This window comes from Fukomys damarensis, unplaced genomic scaffold, assembly GCF_012274545.1.
Source record: "Fukomys damarensis isolate Sample0158 unplaced genomic scaffold, DMR_v1.0_HiC HiC_scaffold_38, whole genome shotgun sequence".
Classification (NCBI taxonomy): domain Eukaryota; kingdom Metazoa; phylum Chordata; class Mammalia; order Rodentia; family Bathyergidae; genus Fukomys; species Fukomys damarensis.
This window is the reverse complement of record NW_022900950.1, coordinates 25785681-25810078: the sequence shown is the minus strand read 5'-3', so window position 1 is coordinate 25810078 and position 24398 is coordinate 25785681. Positions and strand designations below refer to the sequence as shown.

At 34.2% G+C, this 24398-nt stretch overlaps 1 protein-coding gene across 2 annotated transcripts in view; it reads left to right on the top strand.

Moving 5' to 3' along the window:
* Window positions 1–24398, top strand: part of Xpo4 (exportin 4) — a 104672-nt gene that overhangs the window by 6364 nt on the left and 73910 nt on the right. Inside the window, exons 1-3 of one of the 2 annotated variants that reach the window (XM_010607497.3) lie at window positions 14261–14333; window positions 19493–19647; window positions 19758–19899. In XM_010607497.3, coding sequence (XP_010605799.1) covers window positions 19805–19899 — 95 coding nt within the window. In that variant the 5' untranslated portion in view covers window positions 14261–14333; window positions 19493–19647; window positions 19758–19804. Of the gene's footprint in view, window positions 1–14227; window positions 14334–19492; window positions 19648–19757; window positions 19900–24398 lie in introns of those variants that run through there. The other variant, XM_010607496.3, reaches the window with a different exon arrangement.

Below are 24398 nucleotides of genomic sequence, written 5' to 3'. Positions count from 1 at the left end.
ACAACCAAAAAACACAAAAACTCAAGGAAAATAGTGTTTCACAACCTATTGAAAATAGTTGTTTGGTAAGATGACCAGATGTAAGATAAATGAATGAGTTACAAGATTTCCTTTATATCCACAGTGATCAAAATGGAAGAAAGTATCTATTCCATTAGAAATAAAAACTGTAGGAATAAATTATAGGACACTAATAAGAAACATGCACCATTTTTATGAAGAAAACCATCCATTTGAAGAGTAGAACAGAACTGAATTAAATGAAGGTCATGTTCCTCAATCCAAAGGGTCAATGTGATTAAAGTTGAAAGTCATCCCTTACAAATCTATAAATTAAATGTAATGTCAATCAGAATCCTTCCTCAGCTTCTTCTCACCTTTTTGAGATTGGAGAAAAACTTAACTAGTTATTTAGAAAATGTATCTGGGACTGGGGATTTAGCTCAGTGGTTCCGCCATCTGCGTTGCAAGCGCAAGGTCCCAAGTTCGATTCCTGGTACAAAAGAAAATATATCTGGAAAAATAATTCTATGAGAATAACCAAGACATTTTAAGACCAAAAAAAAAAAAAAAGAAGAAGAAGAAGAGTTTTGTGTTGCTTTATGTACCAAAGATTAAGATGTGTAACAGAAGCCACAATAATTGAAACACTGTAGTATGGATATAGGAAAGGAGTAGAAAATTATAGCACAATAGTTCAAAACCAAGAATAAAGTGGTGGGCCAGGGATTTAGCTCAGCGGTTCGGTGACCTGCCTTGCAAGCGCAAGGACCTGAGTTCGATACCCGGTACCAAAAAAAAAAAAAAAAAAAAAAATAAAGTGATATCAAATTGTAAAGGTATGGGGAAGCAGACACTGTAGTAGAAATAAAAAAATGAGATGAGTTTTGACAGTTTGGTGGTATGTTCCAAAAGCCTTAGAAATCTGTAAATTTACCAGGTGTAGTGGCGCACACAGGCCTATGATCCTAGCACTCTGGGAGGCTAAGGTGGGAGGATCAGAAATTTAAGTCTAGCCTGAGCAATTTAGCTGCTTAATAAGACCCTGTCCCAGAATTAAATAAATAAATAAATAAAGAGCTAGAGATTAGCTCAGTTTGTAGTCCCTGGTAATTCAAAAACAAAACAAAATCTAGAAAGTCTTTGACCTCAGGTATGTCACTTTTGCCATTTATTTAGCTTATGCATATACTTCCTGTAATACAAAGCTTGTTTAGTATACTTTGCTAGCGCAAGGACTGAAACAATGTAAAAGCCTAGTTGTAAGAAACTGGTTTAATAAACCGATCTGTATTCTTCATAATAGTTTTATGACACTCTTAAAAACATAGTACATTTAATAATGTGTGGTAGGTTTTTTTTTTTTAATGGAAGATCTGAATAGATATGGAAAGATATTCAAAATAAGTGAGGAAAAGGAGCGGAAAAGGAGCAGAAAACATCTGCATATATGTATATGTGCATAAAACAAAATGGCGATATACGTACTAAACTCTTCAGAATGACTATATAGAGAATGATTTTGAAATGGCAAGAGTCCTCTTTTTCTAAGTCTTATAGTTTGAAATTTTTACAATATAAAATTAATATTGGATCATAAGTATACACTATTTTGAAATAATTGAATATTGCAAAAATTTTAAAAGTCTGGCTGCTTTCTGTGGTGGCAGGGATTGAACCTGGGCATTCTCAAAAAGTGTTGTACCACTGAGTTACATCCCTAGCTCCCAGCTGCTTTCCTGACTATTATAATTTTTTATTTTTGCATAAAATAGTTTTTTTTAAATAAAGATTTTTTTTTTTTTTTTTGAGATGGGGGTATCACTATGTAGATCTGCTTGGCCTTGAACTTGATACGTAGCCAAAGCTGGCCTTGAACTTTCAGTGATGCTCCTACTTCAGCCTCCTGGGTGCCAGGATTACAGGCATGTTCTACCATACTTGGCCCCAGAAATTACCTACAATGGGCTCAAACTTATGATCCTCCTGCCTCAGCCTCTCAGAGTGCTGGGATTATAAGCATGGGCCACCACAGTCAGTTCATTTTATTTAGAAGAAAATGAAAAGCTGTGTCATAACTCAGAGTAAGACTAGCTTTATGGTTTTGCGATCATCAGTCAGGTTTGTTTTTACAGGTATGTTTAATCATTGCTAGCTAAGCATAATTTTGTTAATAAATAAAAGGAAAAGATGCGTTTTGAGTGAGAAAGAGCTAATAATAGGAAACCAGTAAACTACTCTGGAGAAGAGGAAGGGATTTCCTTTCTATTCAGTTATTGTGGAGAAAATTAGGTTCACAGTAAAGTGACAGAATGTTATAGAGTAGGCTTTCAAGGTTTGGTATGTGCATAATCAATTTTTGGGAATTGCTAACACTGCATATCCTTGGCTTTATCTGTGAAGGTTCTGGTCGATGTTTGGTTGGTGGTTTTTTTAGCAGGTTTGAAAACTCGGGTCGCTGTTGGCCCTGGCTCATAATCTAGCCCTGAGGCTGTTCTGTGTTTGTTTTCCAGTCAAGCCTGGCTACAAAATTCAGAAGGCTTAGTGCAAATTAAAATAGAAGGACCTCTTGTTCACAAAGCAGGGGGAAAAAGTGCTGTTGAAAATTATGAAATATAAGACATTTTCTTTTAAAAGTCTTTCAATTATTAAACATAATAGGAATAATAGTGATTTAGGAGTAACAAACTGCAAGTTGTAAAAAGTAATATTTTGGTATCATAGTTTTATGCAGTGTAATACCATATGTGGTATCTTAATTGGTTATGAAATTTTTATGGCTTGTTTTTCGATAAATTTGATTTATTAGGTCTCCAAAATTTTAAATTTTGGCAAGTTAATTTTCAGTCACTATAATTGAAAGTGGTATCAGTTGCTTTTGCCAAATGCAGATAAGTTTATTTGGGAAGGATCTCATACTAATACCTTTATTGGCTGTGCCAATAATTGTTTTTTTTGTTTTTGTTTTTGTTTTTTCCTTTTTATTGAGTTTATTGGTACAATCTAGGTATACAATACAGTTACATTCATTACTGGGATACTGTACCTTTACATGACAGGTCTTGGTTCTCATTTTTTACCCTTGTCCCTGCCCTCCCTTCACCCTCTCCTCCCCTCCCCATTTACAAACACTTTATTTCCATTTTTCATTTTCTCATATTTTTTTCTTTTCTCTTATTCCCTTTCCCCTACCCTTCCCAGTTTCCCTACACCTTTAGCCCTTTTCTTACTATTTCACACTATTAATTATCCCATTAGGATCTTGTGTTGTTTTGAAGTATTAAGTACATTTAGAGTTGATATTCTTGCAAAATGTTTTTCTAAAAACATTTGACTTCATATAACTCAGTTTTAAGTAAATTTGAATTTAATTTTAGATGTAAATTTATAGAATATTTTTAATGTTTCCTCTGATAGTTCTTATTATAAGTAGAGCTCATACAAGATATCAAAAGTAGCTTCATGATTTGAATTTAGTTAAAATACCTATTTATGCATCCTGTTGCTAATCTTCAGTGATAACAAAAATAATTTTAAATTATTAGTAATTTATTCTTCCAAAGTTTCTTTTTAAAACAGCGTTCTTTTCCATTGAATTGAAGTCTTTAATACTTCTATTTCTAAGCCTGTGGATATTTGCTTTGCTCTAGAAGGTTTCAAAACCAGATATGTATATGTTTATTTACATGATGGATGAATGTTGGTCTTCTTTGGTAGACTCTAAAAATAATAGTTTGGGAACCTTGTTTGCTTTTCCTTGATGGTATTCTAGGTGCAGCATGTAGTACAGGGCTGTTGAATGAAAAAAATGAACAAGTATGGAAGAGAGTTGTGTGAAATGATTCTGAGAAAGGGGGAGGGGCTGGGTTATCTTAAGGCCTCATTTTCATTCATTCATCAGTGCATCTTGTGACTAGTGGTTTTGATGTTTTGACTGTTGGCAGTGTGAATGGTGTGATCTGAGAGAGACAGTCTAAAGTAGGAAGTGAGGTTATTGAAGTTGGTCAACAAAAATATATTAATCTTAATTTTAAAAAATACCAAAGTAACTTTTATGGTCAAAGCAAGCTTAAAATTTCTTTTCTCAACTTATATATTAAAAATTAATAGAAATTTTATTCTAGACCATAATGTATATATATATTTTAATATAAAATTAATTGCCTTGTACTTTGAATAAGACTAGTAATTTTAGAAGACTGGTCTATTTTATGGCCTTGTGGTAAGGATTAGAGAACTAATTAGAAAAAATGCTGGAGGATTGCCCTGAGTTCAAGGATGAACTACATAGCAAGACCCTGTGGCAGGGGGCACAAATCAGTAGTAAGATATCAGGTCTTAGAAAACTCCCTTGTGCTCTATTAGTCAGCGCATGTGGAAGGATTATTGAAACCATAGGAATTGGATGACATACAATAGAGGAGCTGGACTGTCTGGATTCTCCTTGCCTCCAGTAGTGACTGTGTGGCATTTGGCAGTCAAGTAACCTCTTCGTGACTGTATTCTAATGTGGAAGATAGGGCAGTGATATCTATTCCAGAGGTTAATGTGAAAATTAAACTAATTTACATAGAGAGGAAAATGGTCAATGTCTGACACATATTAAGCACCCTGTAAAATGCTAGCTCTACTTTGTACTTTATTATAGCAAATAGCCTTCATCAAAGCACATAGATAATCTTACATTAGGCACTGAAATATTAGTAGAGCTAATTAAATTTCTTCTATAATACACCATCTGATAGAATTTTCTGAGTTGATGGAAATGTTTTACCTACTCTAGTACAGTAGCTACTAGTTACTTGTCGCTGATGAGCACTTGAAATGTGTTCATTTCATGGAGCCACATGTGGTAGAGACTATGTGTTGGGCAGTACATGTCTAGAGTTTGGCTTTGTGTCTCTTGATTTGTAAACACTAATTCACATTTGAAATAGGCTAGCAACCATTTCTTCTGGTTATTGACATCCAGGATGCAGTAGTAATTCTAGCCATTAACAGTATCTGTCTTACTGTTTGTTCTTTGTCTTGATCTGTCATCATCAAAACATAATACTTTTGAAACTATTGATAATGTACAATTTTGATAGAGGATGGATATATAACTTGATTATAGTTATAAATCATTTTCATTTTTAGATTGATCAAAATAATGGGGTTTTTAAGTTATCTTATGTATGTACCTCCCTCTAACATTTTTCCAGCTACAAACTGTCTCAAGAGACTTTTTTTTATACTGACACCATAAAAGTTGAAAGAATACTATCACATATCCTTCCAGCAAAACAGGTTGGTCCAGGTTCTTATTCCAGAATACAAGTAACGACGTAATTCTCTCGTAATGACGGATTGATGAGAGTACTGTATTTCATTTTATCCTTGGATGTACATTGTTCATTCATTTTTGAATTCAAGTAGATTTGGTCTAGGCAAAGTTTTGCAACTCTTGTCAGTATTGGCATTTTGGGCTGGTTGAGAAGAATGTTTAGTAGCATCCCTACCTTCATTGGTTGCTAGCAACATTCCCCAGTTGTGACAACCAAATAGTGATTTCAGACACTTCCAGATGTCCCAAGGGTACAAAGTTTCCTTAACCACTGATTTGAGATAACTGTCATTTGAAGACTCAGGGTCTGAGCTTACTTTTATATGATCATTTGGTAAAATTGATCATATAGGAGTAATCTCAGACTGAACTGTAGGCAGTTTTTGTTGTTTTGTGGGTCTGGACTGGAATCCAAGGCCTTGTACATGTCAGGTGAACACTACCACTGAGCTGTACTCCCACCTGTCATCCTGTGCAATCCAGAATAGTCAAGGTTTTGGAAACCTCTCTCCTGGATATATAACTGCATATATAGGTTGATTAGATGCTTAATTTTAAAAACTTGTTTTTACAGATTAATAATTTTAAGAGTACAGTCAGTATTTATTTAGGTTGGGTCAACATAGGTAATTTCGTTAATCCATAGTCCTTTGCATTCAAGACCTTCAATCTGGAAAGGCTTTTCTTTTTTGGTACTGGGGATCGAACTTGGGATCTTGTGTTTATGAAGCAGGCAACAGAATCACTGAGCTAAATCCCTGACCCTAAGACCTTCCATCTGGGATTGCTTTTCTTCTTTAGAGTTTCTTTAAGGAAAGCACTTGGGTAGTAGTAGACTCTTTGTTTTTATTTGCATAAACATGCTTTCATTACACTTTAATTCTTTAAACTTTTCCTTCCTTCCTTCCTTCACTCCTTCCCTCCTTTGCTCCCTCCCTCTCTCCTTCCCTCCCTCCTCCCCTCCCTCTCTCCCTTCCTTCCTCCCTCTTCCCCTTCCTTCTTTCTTTCTCCTCACTGTATAGCCCGGGCTGGCCTTGAACTCACAGGGATTCTCCTGCCTCAGCCTCCCTAGTGCTGGGAGTACAGGTATATGACACCATGCCCGGGTCCCAGATATACATTCCTAAGCTAATTGTTATTTTATCTAATTTCCCTGACTTCTCCTTTTGCTTTAAGAAATCCATTATGATCTCTTGTTCCATTTAAGAGTTACCCTGTTTTGGGGGGCCTGCTCTTATGATCTCTTTGTTGAATTTTTTCAGTTTTACTACCAGTAATAGGATTATTATATTAGTATAGTTTCAAGTTGGGGCTTGTGATGCCCCCATCTTGTCTGTTGCCTAAAATTGCTTTTGCTATTGTAGATCTCTTCTGATTCCAAATGAATTTTTGGATTCGTTTTTCAAGCTCTGTGAGATATACTGTTGGGTTTTCAATCAGGATTGCATTGAATCTATATAACAGTTTTGGAAGTATGGCCATTTTCACTATATTGGTTCTTCCTACCCAGGAGCAAGGGATGTCTTTCTATTTTCTGATATCCTCTGAAAAAAGAGATTGAAAAGGATATCAGAAAATGCATTTTAAAATACATATGTTAAAATTTTTTAATTGATGCATAATAATTGGGCATATTTCCATAAAGTACAGTGTGATTTCAGTTCATGTATGCAGTATATAATGATCATATTTTGTTTTTGGCCACTCAAAATATGAATTGGTATCTTTGTTTTGGTACTGGGGATAGAAATCCAGATCTTGGGTATCTTATTTTGATTTGCATTTTTCTAATGATTAGTGATGTTGATCATCTTTTCTTTTGCTTACTTTTTAATCAGCTTAGTGTTTTGGTGTCGCATTGTAGTTTTCTATATTTTTCATTTATTAATCACTTATCCAATATATGATTTGTGAACATCTTCTATTCCTTGGATTTTTTGTATTTGGTTTTGGTAGTGTCATTTGAGATTTTATATATATATATAATTTCATGAAATCTGCTGCTTACATTTTTATTTGCTCTTTTAAAAATATTTTATATTCTCTTTCTGACATTTCCAATTATACGAGTTTTGTTGGCCTGATAATTTGACAAGCAGCTCTCAGAGTAGAGCTTCAAAGTCAGTAGAGGTTTATGCCTATTTCCAGGTAAATGAATGCTTACTTTGTATGACTGTTTTTTCTTTCTTTTAAGCTTCTGATGATTCATTGTTTTTAATCTATCCTTTTAATTTGGTTTTAGCAGAAGAGGTGTTAAAAATATCTAATCAGCTGTACCATGGGAAATGGAAGGCCTAAAGAAATGTACTGTTGTTGGGCATGGTGGTGTACACCTGTAATCCCAGCACTTTGGAGTCTGAGGCAGCAGGATTATGGAGAGTTCAAGCCCAGCCCAGGCCACATAGTGAGTTCAGAAGGGCCAGCCTGAACTACAAAGCAAAACCCTGTCTCAAAAAAAAGAAAGAAAAAAAAAGAAATGCAGTGTTTTCCAATGAACAGAAAAGCATGTAGAATAATAGAAATTGAAACCATGTGCCTGCTTCCTAGATTAGCAAATGTTAGTAAAGCATTTGTTTAAATTTTCTGAAACCTATATGTGTATATACATGTATGTGTCAGAAGTATATTTGAAGCTGCCTTCAAATTCCTTTACATATTCTCCAACCTCTCTTCCTCTCCAAAAGTAGTAATAAAGTTGCTTAGCTTTCCCTTCCATATTTTTATCCTTTCTCCACATAGGTAAATAAGATACTATTTAAAATTTTTATATGAATGCAGTATTGTAGGTCTTGTAATTTGCCTCTTTCATTCAGGATAATTTTCAGATTTTGTCCATGTTGGTAGTGTAATCATTTAACTACCTCATAAACCACTATGTAATTGTGCTATGATGCATTTCCTGTTGGTGCAAATTCATATCGTTACCCTTTTTTTCCTTTTATTTTTTAATGGCTATTACAGTGCTTTGGGAGCGACTTTGTGGCCTCTTGTATGTATATGGAAGAAGTTCTGTAGGGAATGTATGCCTAGAAGTAGACTTGTGCATGCATTGTTTAAAACCAACAACTCTCATTTCCAAGTGAATATTCCATTTTAAGATACCACCAGGAGTTTATAACCTTCTGTGGTACCTCCAGCTTCCCATACATTTTTTTTTATACTTAAGTTTTGTCTAACCATCAGTCATAAATGATGGTTATATCTGATTTACATTTCCATGTTTGCTAATGAGGTTGTGTATGTTTATTAGCCATTTAACTTTCTATTCTGAATTGGGTAGTCTATTGTTGATTGGCCATTTGTGTATTGTATTTTATGTGTGTTTGGATTGGATTTGGCAGTATGTAACTAAAAACTCAAATTATAGTAGCTTTAAAAAAGAAAGCTTATTCTCTTTCTCTTTTGGAGTTACACTATCCAGGGATGATTATCCGGGGCTCACCAATCTTGTCTTTGTGTTTTCCTATTCTTCAAAGGTGTTTTCTATCTTCTGCGTCTTCTTATGACCCAAAATGGTTAGTTAGAACCATGATCATCTTGCCTATTTCTAGAGAATAGGAAAGGCAATGTGTTGTTCCAGCTGAATCATGGCTTTAGGGAATTCCTCCAAAAATTTTACAAGCACTTTATTGCCCAGAACTTAATTAATCCCATAGCTGCTCCTAGTTAGAAAGGGAACTAGGAGCTGGGTTTGGTAATACACACCTGTAATCCCAGCACTTGGAAGGGTGAGGTAGGTGGATTGCTAGTGAGACCCAATCTCAGACACTCCCCCAAAAGAAAAGAGATTTGGAAATACCATTTAGATGGGGGCATTGCTGTATAAGTAGAATTAATGTTCTCTTGGGAAAAGGGGGAGAAGGAATACTGAGGAAGTAACTAAATTTCTGCTATTAAGTTGTCTTTCTTACTCTTTTGATTTTTTTTGTATATTAATCTCTTGTCTTATAATCACTTTTCATTTTTCTTCCTAATGTTGTGTTAAGTTTTGCTTTTCATTTTTAAATCTTAAAATCAACTAGAATTTATTCTGTAGAAATATCCACTGTTTCAGCATCCTAATACTTTTCTCCCTGATTTGTCATAGGTTAGATGTCAGTTTCTGGGAATTCTTCCACTTCATTGTGTTTATATCTGATTGAGACCTTTTATCTTCGAGGTTAATTTCATGGTTTTGTGTGTGTGTGTGTGTGTGTGTGTGTGTGTGTGTGTGTGTGAGCATCACCTTCTCATATAAAGCTTGAGATTTTAAGAAAATTGTGTTAATGATTAAAGATTAATTTTATGAAACCTGTCTGCTCATTTTAAAATGCAGTTTTTCTGTCAGTTATTAGATGAATTCCTAGCAGTATTTTTCAGATAGGACCTTGGAGTCGAGACTGGCATTCCTGTGCCCGAAGTTTTCCTAGCTATTGTGGTCAGAACCAGGCCTTCCTGACTGACTGACTATCCTGTTCTGTCATTGCTGTAGGCTACAAGATTGTGTAAAGGGGTTTCTGAGGTAGACAAGGACTGTAAACAGAAAGAAAGTAGCCACAGCTAGATAGAACTTTAAGATGAGCATAGGTGGGAGGGGAGGAGAGAATAGAAAAAAGATGAAAGAGGACATGGTGCTTATGGATGGAGGAGCACATAGATTTACTAGAAAGTTTTGGGAAAGGGAGATTTTCAAGAGGAAGATGCAAAAAGGAGCTCTTCATACTGGATGGATTTTGAGTCAAGGTCTTACTATGTTGCCCAGTCTTGCTCCTTGGCCTATAACTATGGTTTAACTCTGTTGAAATAAGAATAAGGTCATTTCTGAAGGATCAAAATGACATGAGAAGTTTGAGAGATAAAATACAACTTTGGGTTTATGTACTAGGCAAGCACAAAGGATTAAATTTATTTGAGAGATAGAAAAGGACTATACCTGACATTTATAGTACTCCTTGTGGAATGTTGTGAAATATTGATAAGATAAATAAATTAATTAATTAATTAATTTATTTATTTTTTGAGACAGGGTCTCACTATGTAGTTGAGACTGACCTGGAACTCATTGTGTAGCCCAGGCTCGTCTCGAACTCACAGTGATCCTCCTGCCTCAGCCTCTCAAGTGCTGGGATTACAGGTGTGCGCCACCATGCCTGGCTGATAAGATAAATTTAAAGTAAGAAAGTATATCATTTTAGTTTAATAGATTGAAATTGAGATGGGACAGTGGTAAACTCCAAAGGTTTGAGAAAAGAATTCAGAGGAAAAGTAAGTTGAGCAAATTCTTACCATTAATCCAAAATTTTCAGTGATTAAGTCAAGGGCTTGCTAAGTAGTTCAGTCTTATCTTGAATTCACTATGCAGCCCAGGCTGAATTTGAACTTAACAGTGATCCTCCTGCCTCAGCCTCTTAGGTACTGGGATTGCAGGCATATGCCACCATGTCTGGTTCAGTATTATTAATGCTCATCTTTTTGAGTGGTACATCTGTCACTTTCTAATTAGAGCATTAAACTATTGATCTCTAAAGGACAGTTACAGAATTAAAGCTGAGAGATGTTTAATATGAGCTCTATGGTATGACTTCAAAATGTGTTTGTTTTTTCTTCTTGTTTTATAGTTTATTCTGTCTATAAGTAGTACCCACTTTTCAACCTGACTTTTTAAAAATGGTTGTAATATTGGTAGTAAACCCAAGAATATTATGTACAAGCCAGGCATCGTAGCTCATGCCTATAGTCCCATCCCTTATGAGGCTGAGGCAGGGATGTCACAAGTTTGAGGCTAGCCTGTACTATGTAGCAAGACCTTGTCTCAAAAATCAGAGTATTATTCAGAATTCTCTACTACATATCTATTAGTCTACCCAACTATGTACCCCCTTATTTCTAGTAATACTTAAGGAAGTTCAAAGTTCTAATGTCACATAGAATTGAAGGTCCGATTCTGGTTATGATACTTAATAACTTGGTGATCTCGGGTGACAATTTCTGAATCTCAGTTTCTCCATGTGTAAAAGCAGAGATAATTCCTGTAGGCATGTTGCTGGAGTCAAATGAAAGTGTACAGTTCATGTAATAACTGAGATGACAACTAGGTGACAGCCACTCAGTGACTAAGGCAAGTATAGTAGTGGATATTCTGGACATAGGAGACAGTTCATATCCTTGGACGAACTGAAGGCCAGGGCACCAGGCTTCATCACAGTACTCAAGAGGGCACACAGGAGGAATTGTTTGTTTCAGGCATTTTTCACTCATATATTTAGATCACAATTCACTTGAGTAAAGGAAACTATAGGAAAGTGAAACCTAGAATAAAGCAAAGACTAGTGTGTCTTCCCTGTAACGTTTCAAGGATAAGTAAAATTATCTTGCTTTTCCCTCTGTTTCTTCTTTTTTGTATTATCTAGATATATGTGTATGTATCTAAAACATCTTGTGATGCTAAGTATTAATAAATGTGAATTATTGTTATGATTAAGCATCCCTCCCTTTTGCATGCAGTAGGCCCTAGGAATTTAGGGATAAATAAAATAAAATGGTGGCTGTGTTGCCCAGGCTGCCCTGCAAGTCTTGTGCCTAAAAGCAGTCCTCCCATCTCAGCCTGCTGAGTACATGGGATTACAGGTGTACACCACCTCATCTAATTCTCATTCATATTCTGTCTCTCCTTCCCCCCCTTTCCATTTCAGACTGGGTTTGAACTCACTGTGTGACCCAGGCTAGCATTGAGCTTGAGGCAGTCCTTCTGCCTTAGCCTCCTGAGCACCACATCTAATTTTCAAGAAGAAATTTTAAATTTTGGTTTTAGAAGCTAAAGTAAATATCATTCTGGCACTTAATATATTGACTTGATGATTTTATTGTTGTGTGGTGTACCACGTGGGAGGCTGAGGCAGGAGGATCACCATGAGTTTGAAGTCAGCCCGAAGTACGTAGAGAGATCCTGTCTCAAAAAACAAAACAAAATATTCAACTGTATGACTAATATTGACTTTTAGATTATATTTCATTATGTCTCTATTCTATATATTAATGTTATAGTCACACCTGTACTTTTTAATAGATTAAGTGTATGGGACCTTGGATCATTAACTTTAGAAATATTTTGTTTTAAGAGTAACTAGTATATCATATGCAGTATAATCTGTGTATAATTATGCATGTATAAATGCACTTTAAGGATAATGAGAAGAACGATTAAGAAACTACCAAGTGATCCAGAGTTAATTTGTTTATGTAGCAGTATTTACTGGTACTGTTTGCTAATATGCTGTGTGTTCAGGTTATAATTATCAGACATAAGAAATAAGGGAGTTACCTTGTAAAAATATAAACTGTAGAACTTGAGAAAATGGTGAGAATAATTCACAGGTAGAAGGAAAAAGATATTTTCTGCTGGTTAAAGTTAGCTGTTTACTGTAGTTTATTACTAAAATTTAAAAAAAATTAAAGATTTTAACACAAGAGGGTGCTGTACCATTAGGAACAGTCCAAACTGCCTTTTTAGCTAATTATAGTAATCCATTGAAGCCAGAATATCACAGTAATTTTCCTTTAATGTACACCACTGCTCTGCTATATTGATAAAATTAGAGTGACTAATGTTGCGCAATTGATATAATTTATGATAAATATTGATCTAATGCACTTGATTACAATGTTTTTTCTTTAAGATTCTTTTATATAATTGAAATTATGGTTTCCCCTCCTTATATTGGTTAAAATAGAAAGGGTTTGTTCTTCTATCATCTACCCAAAACTGCTTCTAAAACTAATGATACAGGTAGTGGTAGAATAAATCTTTATTATTTCCAAATTGAGAATTTGTAGGCTATATAAGCAGTTTCTTTTCCCCCTTTTTAGGTTTTAAGAGATACAAAAAAAATAACCAGACTGTGTAATAGGACTATATATTTGGGTGTACAATATCTGACTCGAAACAGTATTACCTTCAGAAGAAAGATTATTACACCAAAATGGAATTTAAAAATTTTGAGCAGATTGTATGAGTTGTACAAGATAGAAGTCTTACCTTTTTGATTGATTAAGGTATTATTCAAACAGTGGTTTTATAAATTCCAAACTTAACTATTCCCTATTTTTTCTGACTTAAATGGTGATTTTAGAGGCAGATTTAGAGGTTTATTTGATTTTTTTTTTTTTTAACCTTAAAGGATTGCTTTTAGGGATTGGTTTTTTGTTAAGTTGGATTCAATTTTACCAGTTCTGAGGAATTTAGATGTTATCTGACCCAGGTTAGATTAGACTGAGTGGCTCAATTTGGAATAAAAGGCAGTAATTTTTTTACATTTATTTTTTGATTTTGTTTTTGGTACCAGAGAATGAACTCAGATCCCTCAGCTTGCGAGGCAGGCAGCAGAACCACTGAGCTAAATCCCTAGCCCAAGTCATTTTCTTTTTTAAAAAAATAAGAAAAAATTGTTAAATCAGTACTTTCATAAAATGCTTGCAACTTTAATGCATTCTGACAAATCTCATCAGAATTTTTTTCTAAAACTTTACTTTAAATGTTTATTATGGCACTTAATACTGTAGTTCTTTAGACAATTAAGCAGGAATTTGTTCTTAGACAATTAAACAGAAAAGTGCTCCTAGCAGCAGTAAAGAAAAAGAAAACATTCTCATTCTCTTGCCCCCATGGGAGTTGAACCCAGCACCTTGAATGTGTTAATGCTTTACCTTTCTAGCCTTTTTGTAAAAAAATTATTTTGAGATAAAATTTTACTAAATTGTATAGATCGGCCTTGAACTTGGAATCTTCTGTCTCAGCCTCCCACGTAGTGGGAATTACAGGAGTGGGCTACCATGCCTGGCACATTTTCTCATTTTATGGGTAGAAGGATTTACTTTTGTTAAAGCTTTCTCATTAAATTACTGTTTTTGTTTTTAACTCCCAAGGCACCACCTTCCATGGTCAATAATGAACAACGACAGCATGCAGAACACATATTCTTATCATTTAGAAAATCAAAATCACCATTTGCAGTGTGTAAGCATATTTTGGGTAAGTATTCACTTTAAAGATATTTTGGCATAGATATATCTGGTTTTGCTATCTTAAGCATTAGTTATTTTAAATTTCTTTTAAAATAAGATGTACAATTAGTAATTTTCCATAAATGATAACTTTATTGTAGTAGCTTTAAAGATGTTCTATGAAACTAAGCAGAAAATTTTATTTTTACTTCATAGTTTACCCCCTACATATTGTTCAATAATTTGTTTTATTATTCATCATAACGTGAAGATTATTAATAGTGTATGTGTGCGTGTGGGGGGGAATCTGATGTTATTTTCATTTGTTTTCAAATGTCATACCATTGATTACTGGAAGTGTACTATAATATCTCTTATGTTAGTTTAAAAATTAGATTGTTTTTGGAGGATTCTATATTTTCTTTCAGTTTTTCCATATTTTTTTTTCTTTTTTGCCATTTGTACTCAACTTACTCAATAAACTCACTTATGGGTAGGTTATCTTTATACATGTATCATAAAGCACTGTCTTTTACTTTTGTCAAATATATATTCTTAGTTCCTTATTTTGACTTAATGCAGAGAGATGATCTCTTCTACAACGATCACAAGGGTTATAACTTTTGTTCAGAGATGGCGTTTTCCAAGAGTTTTTTGTGATGTTGCCATCTGTCTCTTAGTTCAGTAACATTAAGGGAGATTTCTTTGGTCATTATTATTTTATATACTGATTACTGTGGCTGTTTTTCTTAATTAAAGCCGTCTTTTACATAATTCATACTTAAGCCTTATGGCTTTGAAAGGTTGTCATCCAGGACCACAAAATTCATTAGTTGAGTATTAGGAGCTAAAACATCTGACCTGTTGTTCTTGTGCTTTGTGTAGGGCCTATTACCCTACAGTAATCTGTTTTCCATATTGAAGTGAACTACAATTATGATTATAGGTTTAAAATGCTTTACATACAGCTTATGAGCTAGAGCTATTAGGTTATAATAGAAAGAGTGCTGGTGTTGGAACTATGCAATCTGATTGCCAGGGGTGCTTGCTGTACATTGTAAACTTGAGGAAATCAACCTCTCTGGGCCTCTTTTTCATCTGCAGTATGGGAATAACATTACTACTTGGCTTAATGGACCTGGCTGTCTTAAGTTGTGAGGTTCACGTGTAGTAACATGTGTTAAAGAACTTTGAGAACAATAAGGTAAATGTCATGGCCCTATTAGCTCATTTAAAATAGCTTTTAAAAATATGACCAATTTAAAATGTTTTTTGCTTGCAAGGAGCTAGCAGCAATGGTGAAGTTGATTTTGTCCCATTCAGGAGTTCGGTCTCATTTATTGTAAGAGCACAGTTTTAACAACTACTTTTTCAATTCTAGATGAAGCCATTTTAATTAATTAAAAGTGATCAGTGTTTATACTTCGGTGGATTTGTTTCTGTTACTGAGAAAATTGTTACTTTATGCTTGTGTAGAATATTCAGTATTAAAAGAAACAAAATTAAAACATTTATATAAAGAGTTTAAGGAATTGTTACCTCATCCTTACTGATTTGAAATTGTGTTCAGTATTAGTAGAATTAGAAAACCATGTGTTAAACTATTAGTATTAACTTAAAATAATTTTAGTCTGGTTTTCATGGCTTCTGCTGTACCTTCATTGACAAGGATACATTCCATCATTGTTTCATCTTTCTGTTGTAATGCAGTGTTATGTTAGACTAAGGAAATGGCTGGTCTAAGTTATAAGTATTTTATTTGAGAATATTTGTTTATACCATTCTTTCCTTTCTAGAATATGTATATTTTATGACTTTGTCGATTTGAGTTTGTTTTAGATTACTTTTGTTTTTCTGATAAAACTTTCCAAAGAGTAGTATTGCTTGTTGTGGCTGTGCTTTTAAAATCAGTTTGGGTTTTGAGACATTAACTATTTATAAGGTGGCATGCATGTATGACAAGCATAATCATTAATGTACTGCAAAGCCTGTGTTACATTAATGTTTACATCTGAACTTCACAAAAAATCTTTTTTAACTCCTTACTCAGTTGCCACCAGCACAGAAGGGTAAATTCCTCTAAGAAGACTTCTCATACAAGTGGCAGTCAATCACAAATCAGAATTTTCACATTCTTATTTAGGGATTGTATGTCATTTTTATAGGTCTGGGAAATATATTCTGATAAAGGGGAGAATTTCTTTTTGATGCTTCCCTTTTCTGGCCTCTTTAAATTCTTCTCACTTCTAACTTCCGTTTTCTGTTTCTCATTTTTCCTCATTTCCTTCTGTTCTTATCCTTTTGTTTCCACTCTAGTTTTTTTCTTTGCTCTTTTCTCTGTGTGTGTGGTATATGTGTCTGTGTGTGCATGTTGCATGCTTGTGTGTTTTGTCAGAGAGTACTTTAGACTAACCTCAGAAACCTTTGGTGCTTAGGAATTTATTAGTTTCTTAGGGTCAGATATTTCTTTAAAAAATCTGTGAGTTCTATTCTGCCTGAAGAAGTAACCAAGAACTGTGAGGAATTGGTTTATCTCTTTTAGAACTAACTTCATAGCATTCTTTTTTGGTTTTGCAGGGAGAGATGGATTTCAAGCTCACTTATAAACCAGTAAAAAGTCAATTAAACTAGTAAACTTTTATTTCTCTGTATTTGGAACTTTGTTTCTTTAGTATAGCTCTCAAGTTTATCTTCTTTCACCTGAAGCTTATTATTGGTTGGTGGGCACAGGTGTCATTAAGCCAGAACAGCAGGCTTTTTGGAGCTTACATTTCCTGCTTTGGAAATCTTTTAAGGCCACAGAGGTAATTGTAGTAGCTGAATGAATATCTATGGCTTAGTTTTCTTTTTTAAAATAAACTTCTTTGATCAGATTGTAGTACTTTTTCTCTTATTTACTTTGCTTGAACTTTTGCCTGTGTGGGTCTGTCTAGTTTCAGATGGCTGACAAGATACAAATGAATTATTTTTCCATTGTTGTTTTTTTTTTTTGTTTGTTTGGTTGGTTGGTTTTGGGTGGGGTTGAGACAGGATTTCACCCCGTAGTTCAGGGTGCGCTTGAACTCACCATGTAACCTAGGCTGGTCTTGAACTCATGGTGATCTTCCTGCTTCGGCCTCCCAAGTTCTGGGATTATAGGTATACGCTACCACACCCAGGTACCATAATTAGTGTTAAAGAAAAGGCTTTCTGCAAAATGCTTTATCATTTTGGCAGCATCCTAGGTCAGCAGCAGATCTTCCTAAAAGCAGTTAAGAAATTTTAGAAGAATTTTGAGTTCTTCATGAAGACTTGGCAGTTTTGAGCATCTTTATAGCCAAGAGCTTTTTAGAATAAGACTCATGTATTTGAGAAGTTTGAGCTCATACTGGTAGGCTTCTAGAATTCCTTCTAGCTTCTTTTACACACATACTATGTAAGAAAACAATGTGAAGGGTGATAATAGTTTTTGTGAGAAAGTGTAATATTAGTTTGGGAAAATTTCTACTTTTAAATTCTGGGATTTGACTATTTCTCCCCCCAGATTCTTCCTTTCTCAAAGACAGCTTCTAGTAAGGATAGTAATTTAGAGAACTTCATTTAATAACATAGAAATATCAAAGAGGAAGAGTTTTAAAACTTCATTGTCTCTTGAAATTTTTCAAATACCATTCTTCTGTAAATGCCACCAAAATACAAAAAAAAAAAAAAAAAAAGGCTGGGATATAAGCACAAATAGTTAAAAATAAGTATATTTCGGTGCCCTTAAACATCAGAAGCTGCTTATTTAGTCTTGTTTCAGTGGTAGATGCATTTTAGAGTGGATCATTGTTGATTATGGAACACTTGTCAGCATGTGACCTCATTCTCTCTTGTCTCTTGGGGAGTCAGTTTCTTCAACTTTAAAATGCAAGAATTCATTAGATGATCTGTAGAGTTGTTTTCAAAATTCTATGAATCCTGCAGAGTTTGCCTTTTCTTAAAATCCCATGATTATGATTTCAATTTTCTTGCCCTTAAAATTGCAGTTGGACATGAGGACAAGCAAACAATCATTGTCTTCTAGATGAGAGCTTATTTGAAGTAACGTATTTCTGCTTACGTGATCTAAATAGATGTAGCCTATATTTTAAATCTTCTTTGAATAAAGTTCTCAATTTTTTTCCCTTCCTGGAACTTGAAGTATAATAAGGATCACATTTTCAGAAGCTGTTGCATTGAATTTTTAAATTTCTAAATGTTTGTGAATTCTAATTATTTCAGTTAGAATTCATGTTGAGATAGCACAGATTAATAAGCAAAACACATCCATATTGCTTCATCTTACTGGTTTTGGTATGTTGAAACCTCCTATGAAAAAAGTCTAATGTGATAGAAATTTATGTAGGGTATACCTTTTCCCCCATATTTTTATAGCTAATTGTGTCAAGACCATTTGCATGATTTTTAAGTGACCTGAGCTTGAACAGGAGATAAAACTGTGCCTGACTGTATCTTCATGCTCTTCTGATAAGTTCTTGAAGGTGCCATTCTCATGGCTTCCAGATACTCATGTCCATTGATCTTGGCAAATAATCTGGAGTCTAATTATAGACTTTTCAAGGATTTCACATGATGGTTATTTTTTGGACCTTCAGAACATTTCTATGTTTTCTTGACTTCATTTTGACTGTTTCTCACTTTTGATAATGCTGCTTGGAAACTGATAGTAGTGGTATTGGTGAATAGAAGAAAAAATAGAAAATTAATATAAAATATTTCTTAGATGTGTTAATTTTCTATTTTTTTCTTCCTGATTTAGTTTTTAGTTCAGATACTATGACATGCTAGTTAAGACTGGGTCTTTTAAAGTGTAGCTTTGGGATTTACTTAGTTTGATCAGTATGGCAATCAGAAAATTCACAAGAACTTCTCACCTTGTGTAAATACGACTTTTTTTTTTAACATTTTGAGAAAAATAACCTTAACGTGAATGTTTTTGTTTCTGAACTTGCTATTTGAGATGGGTCATCCTGCTGTGAAGACTTACTTAAAAATTAAAATTTTTGACAGCATGGCTCATCACAAATAGTAATGTTCAAGGACTAGTTTAATAAGTTTTTTTGCAGTATAAAGTTCTGGTTTTGCACAGGGCGAGAATCTCTTAGCCATTTTCTGATTGCTTTATATTTTTATTTTTATTTTTTTTAAAGCTGTGTTATTTTTTAGTTCTTCATGCTTTGGAAGTAACAGTTGAAGAGAGGTGAGGAAAGTTTGTGAAAATTGTGATCGGTGATTAGCTGCCACCTGCCTGAGGTGTCTTCTGAGAGGAACTAACCTCTTTGTGGTGCTAGAGCAAGGTCACTGGATTAAAAAAAGAACAGGTAATCATCTTATTCCTTGTCTGAAAAGTTCTGTTTTAAAATTAATAAATGCAAAATGTTCAAGGTAATGTGAATAGCTATTTAAAGAAAGCTTTCATTTTTTTCCTCAGAAACTAGTAAAGTGGACTATGTTCTTTTCCAAGCTGCCACTGCCATAATGGAGGCAGTCGTCCGAGAGTGGATTCTTTTGGAAAAAGGCAGCATTGAATCCCTGCGAACATTCCTCTTAACCTATGTCTTACAGAGGCCCAAGTAAGTACTTGGTGAAGAGACTGTTCAAATACTTTTGCTGAGCTTCTACATCTGACCTTTGAGAGTTTTGAGTTTTTTAATGGTTGATATCTGTATTTAAGCAGTGTGTGAGGCTCATATTTAAAGAATACACATCTCATTGTAGATTGTTTTCATATTTAATGAGATAGTATCTTTTATTTGAGCTTATGATACTGGGTTTTGTTTCTTAGAAAAGATTGTGCTGGATGTTAGGGGTTGTTTTTGTGGTTGTAGAGTTCTAAAGAATTTGGTTATAAATAAAAATTGATCTTAGTTATTTCTTTTTAACATGTTTTAAGTTTAGAATGGGTAAGTATTGTAAGTAGGTGAGTATCCCACCACAACAGAGAAGAGGGAAATTAAGTACCATTACCAAAGCTAATGTTATATAAAACGTTATATGAAAAAACATTGTACTCTTAAAATTTTATTTGAAAATGGATAAGGGCTGAGGAAGGAGGTGAAAGTGAATTTTTTTTTACATTGCATATATATATATATATATATACCACCACAGCTAAAAAAGCCCCACCTATGACAGCATGAGGCTTTGGAGGGATGTATAGACACAAACCATAACCAAAGGTAATGAGGGAAAAAGTAAAATATTTTGATAAGGAAAGTTATTGTCTATACAATTTTGGGGGCAAAATTGATTTGCTACTTATCTTTTTGTTTTTTTAGTCTCCCAAACATCAGCTGTTCTTTTAAGAATAAGCCAATGTCAAATACTTAAAAGACTTATTTTCAGATTCAATGAAGGAAAAGGTTATGTAATCAGAAACACATGTACGTAGAAATGGTATTAATGGGGCTAAACATATACAGAAAAATTGAAATCTTATTTAGAACATATATACTGTCATGTATTTGTTCCTACCAGCTGTCTACCAGCAGTCTTGGAATTTATATCTAATAATTATTGACTTAAATTCAGCACTTTGTTAATTGATACTTTATGCATAGAAAAATTTGTGAAAAAAAAGCACAGGTTTATGTAGGTTTTAGCAGGATAGGTTTATCAGATCATGTGTTCTATAGATTACTGTATATATGTGCTGAAGAGGTTATGGCTTACTTTTCTGGTTTTAGTAGAATCGGAGAGATTTGCTCCTGATTTTAAACCTTTCTCTTCTTTATACTGGATTGATTGACTTCTTTTTTTTTTTCTTTAATTTTTGGTTTTTAGAGACAAGGTCTCACTATGTAATTCAGGCTAGCCTTGGACTTGGTGTATAGTCCAGTTTGGCCTTGAACTTGTGGCAATACTCCTGCCTCAGTCTTCTGAGTGCTGGAATTACAGGTGTATACCATTACTCCCAGAAATGTCTTGATTTTTGTTTGTTTGGTGAGACTATTTGAATATGATAATAGCTTGCCCTTTTGTTGTTTCCATTTGGCTATGTTTGCTAGACCTGGCAAGACTGTTTGTCTTTCTACCCCTCTGTAAAATAATGGTAAATATAAATAAGTAGAAGTCTTCACACTGTCAGCAAGTTGCGTTATTTTGTTCATTTTTTAAATACACAGTCACTTCCATACATCAGAATTGCTATTATAGATTCAATGTGGAAGATACACTTATTTTGTTGAATTTTACTAAAAATGATGTTTTGTTTCATTTCTTTATGCTAGTAAAATATTTTGAAATTAATTTTGAGTGTATATTTATAGTTGAACAGAGGTTGAGAGAAAACTATATAGTAAAAAAAAACCCTAGAGATTCTTGTGTTTATATTAGTTTACATGTAGGAAAAAAATTTTTTTGGTGGCGCTAGGGCGTGAACCCTGGGCCTTTGCATTGAACTACGTTCTAGTCCTTTTTTATTTTTTTATTTTGAGACCCAGTCTCACTAAGTTGCTAAGTTACCCAGCCTGGGCTTGAACTTGTGATCCTCTTGCCTCTGCTTCCCAGAGTGCTGAAATTATAGGTAGGTACCATCATCCCTGATTTATAAGAAGATAAAAATTTTGCCTTGGAGGCCTGTTTTCTGATGTGCAGTCCATCGATGGGTAATGGATATAAATGGGGGAACTGACAAAATCTAACATTCTGTTTTTTTACCTGAAGAGCAGAGGCTTGGTCCTCCCCTCATGTGACTGGGATCCAGATCACCAGAGACCATTTTGGAGTCCTAGTTCCACAGACATCACTGTGGTCCAGTCTTTCCCAAGGGATGCAAGGAGTGTCTGGCCCCTAGATAGGTCCCTTCCTGGAGCTACCTATCCATCATTTTGTTCTAACCTAGTAACCCCAGGACTCTGACTTCTTCTTTTTTTAAAAAGTAATTAATTAATTAATTAATTTTTTTCTGCCTTCTTGATAGACACAAATATGTAACAGGTTTTTATTATGTTTTTGTATATATTTTATATTATCAAAAAAATTCCATTTGAAATAATTTTGATTAGTTCAGAAATTATTTGAGTTAATTGTAAAGCTTACTATTGAAATAGTATACTTATTTTTCCTTAATTTTGTTTTAAAAATGTTTTAAACTTTCAGCAAAATTGAAAGAATAGTATGGTGAACATAAACAGACTCTTTTCCTAGTAAAGATTCAGTTAACACTTCATTATATTTTATCTTACTCTCATGTTATATGAATGTTTCCAGAGTATGTCAGACACAATGATGCGTGCATGCATGCTTGCTTGCTTTCTTTCTCTCTTTCTTTCCGTCTTGTCTTATCTTACTATGTAGTTCAGGCTAGTCTTGAACTTACTATGTAGCCCAGGCTGGCCTGGAACTTCATTGATCTTTGTACATTACCCTTGTGAGTGGTGAGATCACAGGTGTTCATCACATGTGGCTGCTTTCTTCTTAAATAGTGGAGCAGGTCTCGCCTTCAAAGCATAATCTCAGTACTACTGACATAGTTGGTGTATTGTCCGAGATAATTCTGATTCCATTATTTGAAATCTCTGGTTGTCTGAATAGTATTAGTTATATCCTTTTGCTCTTAGTTATTTTGGGTATTGCCATCCACTTTTACATATGTATTAATATTTGCTTTATACATTTAGATACAAAAATTGTTTTTATTTGTTCGTTTTAGTACTGGAGATCTGAACCCCAGGTCTCTTGTATGCTAAGCAAGTGCTGCACCACTGAGTTATATCCCTAGTCCTAATATATATTTTTTAAAGACAAGATCTTGCTTATTTGCAAAAGCCTTGCATAATAGCTTAATAAATGTTAGCTATTACTTATTTTCTAAAACTTCTAATTCTTGCCAGTAGAGGTATTTAAAATTAGCTTTATGTACATGTCTAGTAGGAGCCTTCAGCTTTCTCTGTACATTTTCTAAAAGTATTCAGTCTGTATTTTGTCTCTTGAAAAGTACTAAGAATTCCTTTTAGTCTGCTAACATTCTTGTGCATTAAGCAAAATCTTTATTTCCTTAATAAATGAAAGGTGGATGGTTCAAGTCCGTGTTTTGAAAAAATATTTTTCACGTCAGCCTTGATATAGGGAGACATGTTTGTGCATTTTTGTAAATGTCTGTTATATGTTTTATGTATGCTAGCATGCTTAAGAGAGGGCAGTTGATCTGGGAGATTGAGTTAAACAGTACTAACAAATGTGTTTTGTCATGTGCGAGTGACTTGGGAACCCTTGGTAATAACTTTCTGGAGAAAGTGACATCATGGGCTTGGCAGAGGGAATAGAAGTTCAGAGGCCTTGGCATGTAAGAGCACAGCGCCAGGAGCTGAATGAAGTTCAGCATGCCTGTGGTGTTGTGTGTACATGGAATTAGCGAGGTCAGAGAAGGGAGCAGGCTCTTGTCCATGAAGGGCCTTTAAGATAGTGAACATACTATATATTTTAGGTTCAAATTGGGATACTTTGAAAGAAAAAGTAAACACTCTTGATAATTATGGTAGATAATGGGCACATTGGGACTGTTCCCAGGAAAGTCAAGGATGTTGTTGTTGCTTGTGAGCTGTGGGATGTAGTGTAAGTTTATCTCAAGGACATAGGGTTGTTGTATCTTTGTGGCATTTGGTGGGGCTTTATTATAAAATTTATGCTTTCTGAGCTTTTTCTTTAAGAAAATATTGTGAAAAGGCATTTAAGTCTTCTTCTGTCTTTATGATTTAATGGGCTTTGTAGAATGCCCCAATTTGGAACAGGTGCTTCTGCCATCACACAGAGGAATAGATTCTAAACAGAAAAATTGTTAAAGTTTGCTTTAGAATATATGTTTCTATTATATTATACCTTGGATAGCTATCATTTTGCCCTATCACATTAAAGGTGATAGAAGTTATGATTATATAATTTGGAGATAGATATTAGATCAGACTTTATCTTAATCATACTGGACCCCACCCATCCCATATTTAACATCTGTTGAATAATGCTTTAAGTGCTTAGTGTGTACTGGGCATGGTCCCAGGAACAAGTACTATATAACTTTGTTAGTATAACTGTATAGCTTTGTTATCTCCATTTTATGGATGAGAAAACTGAG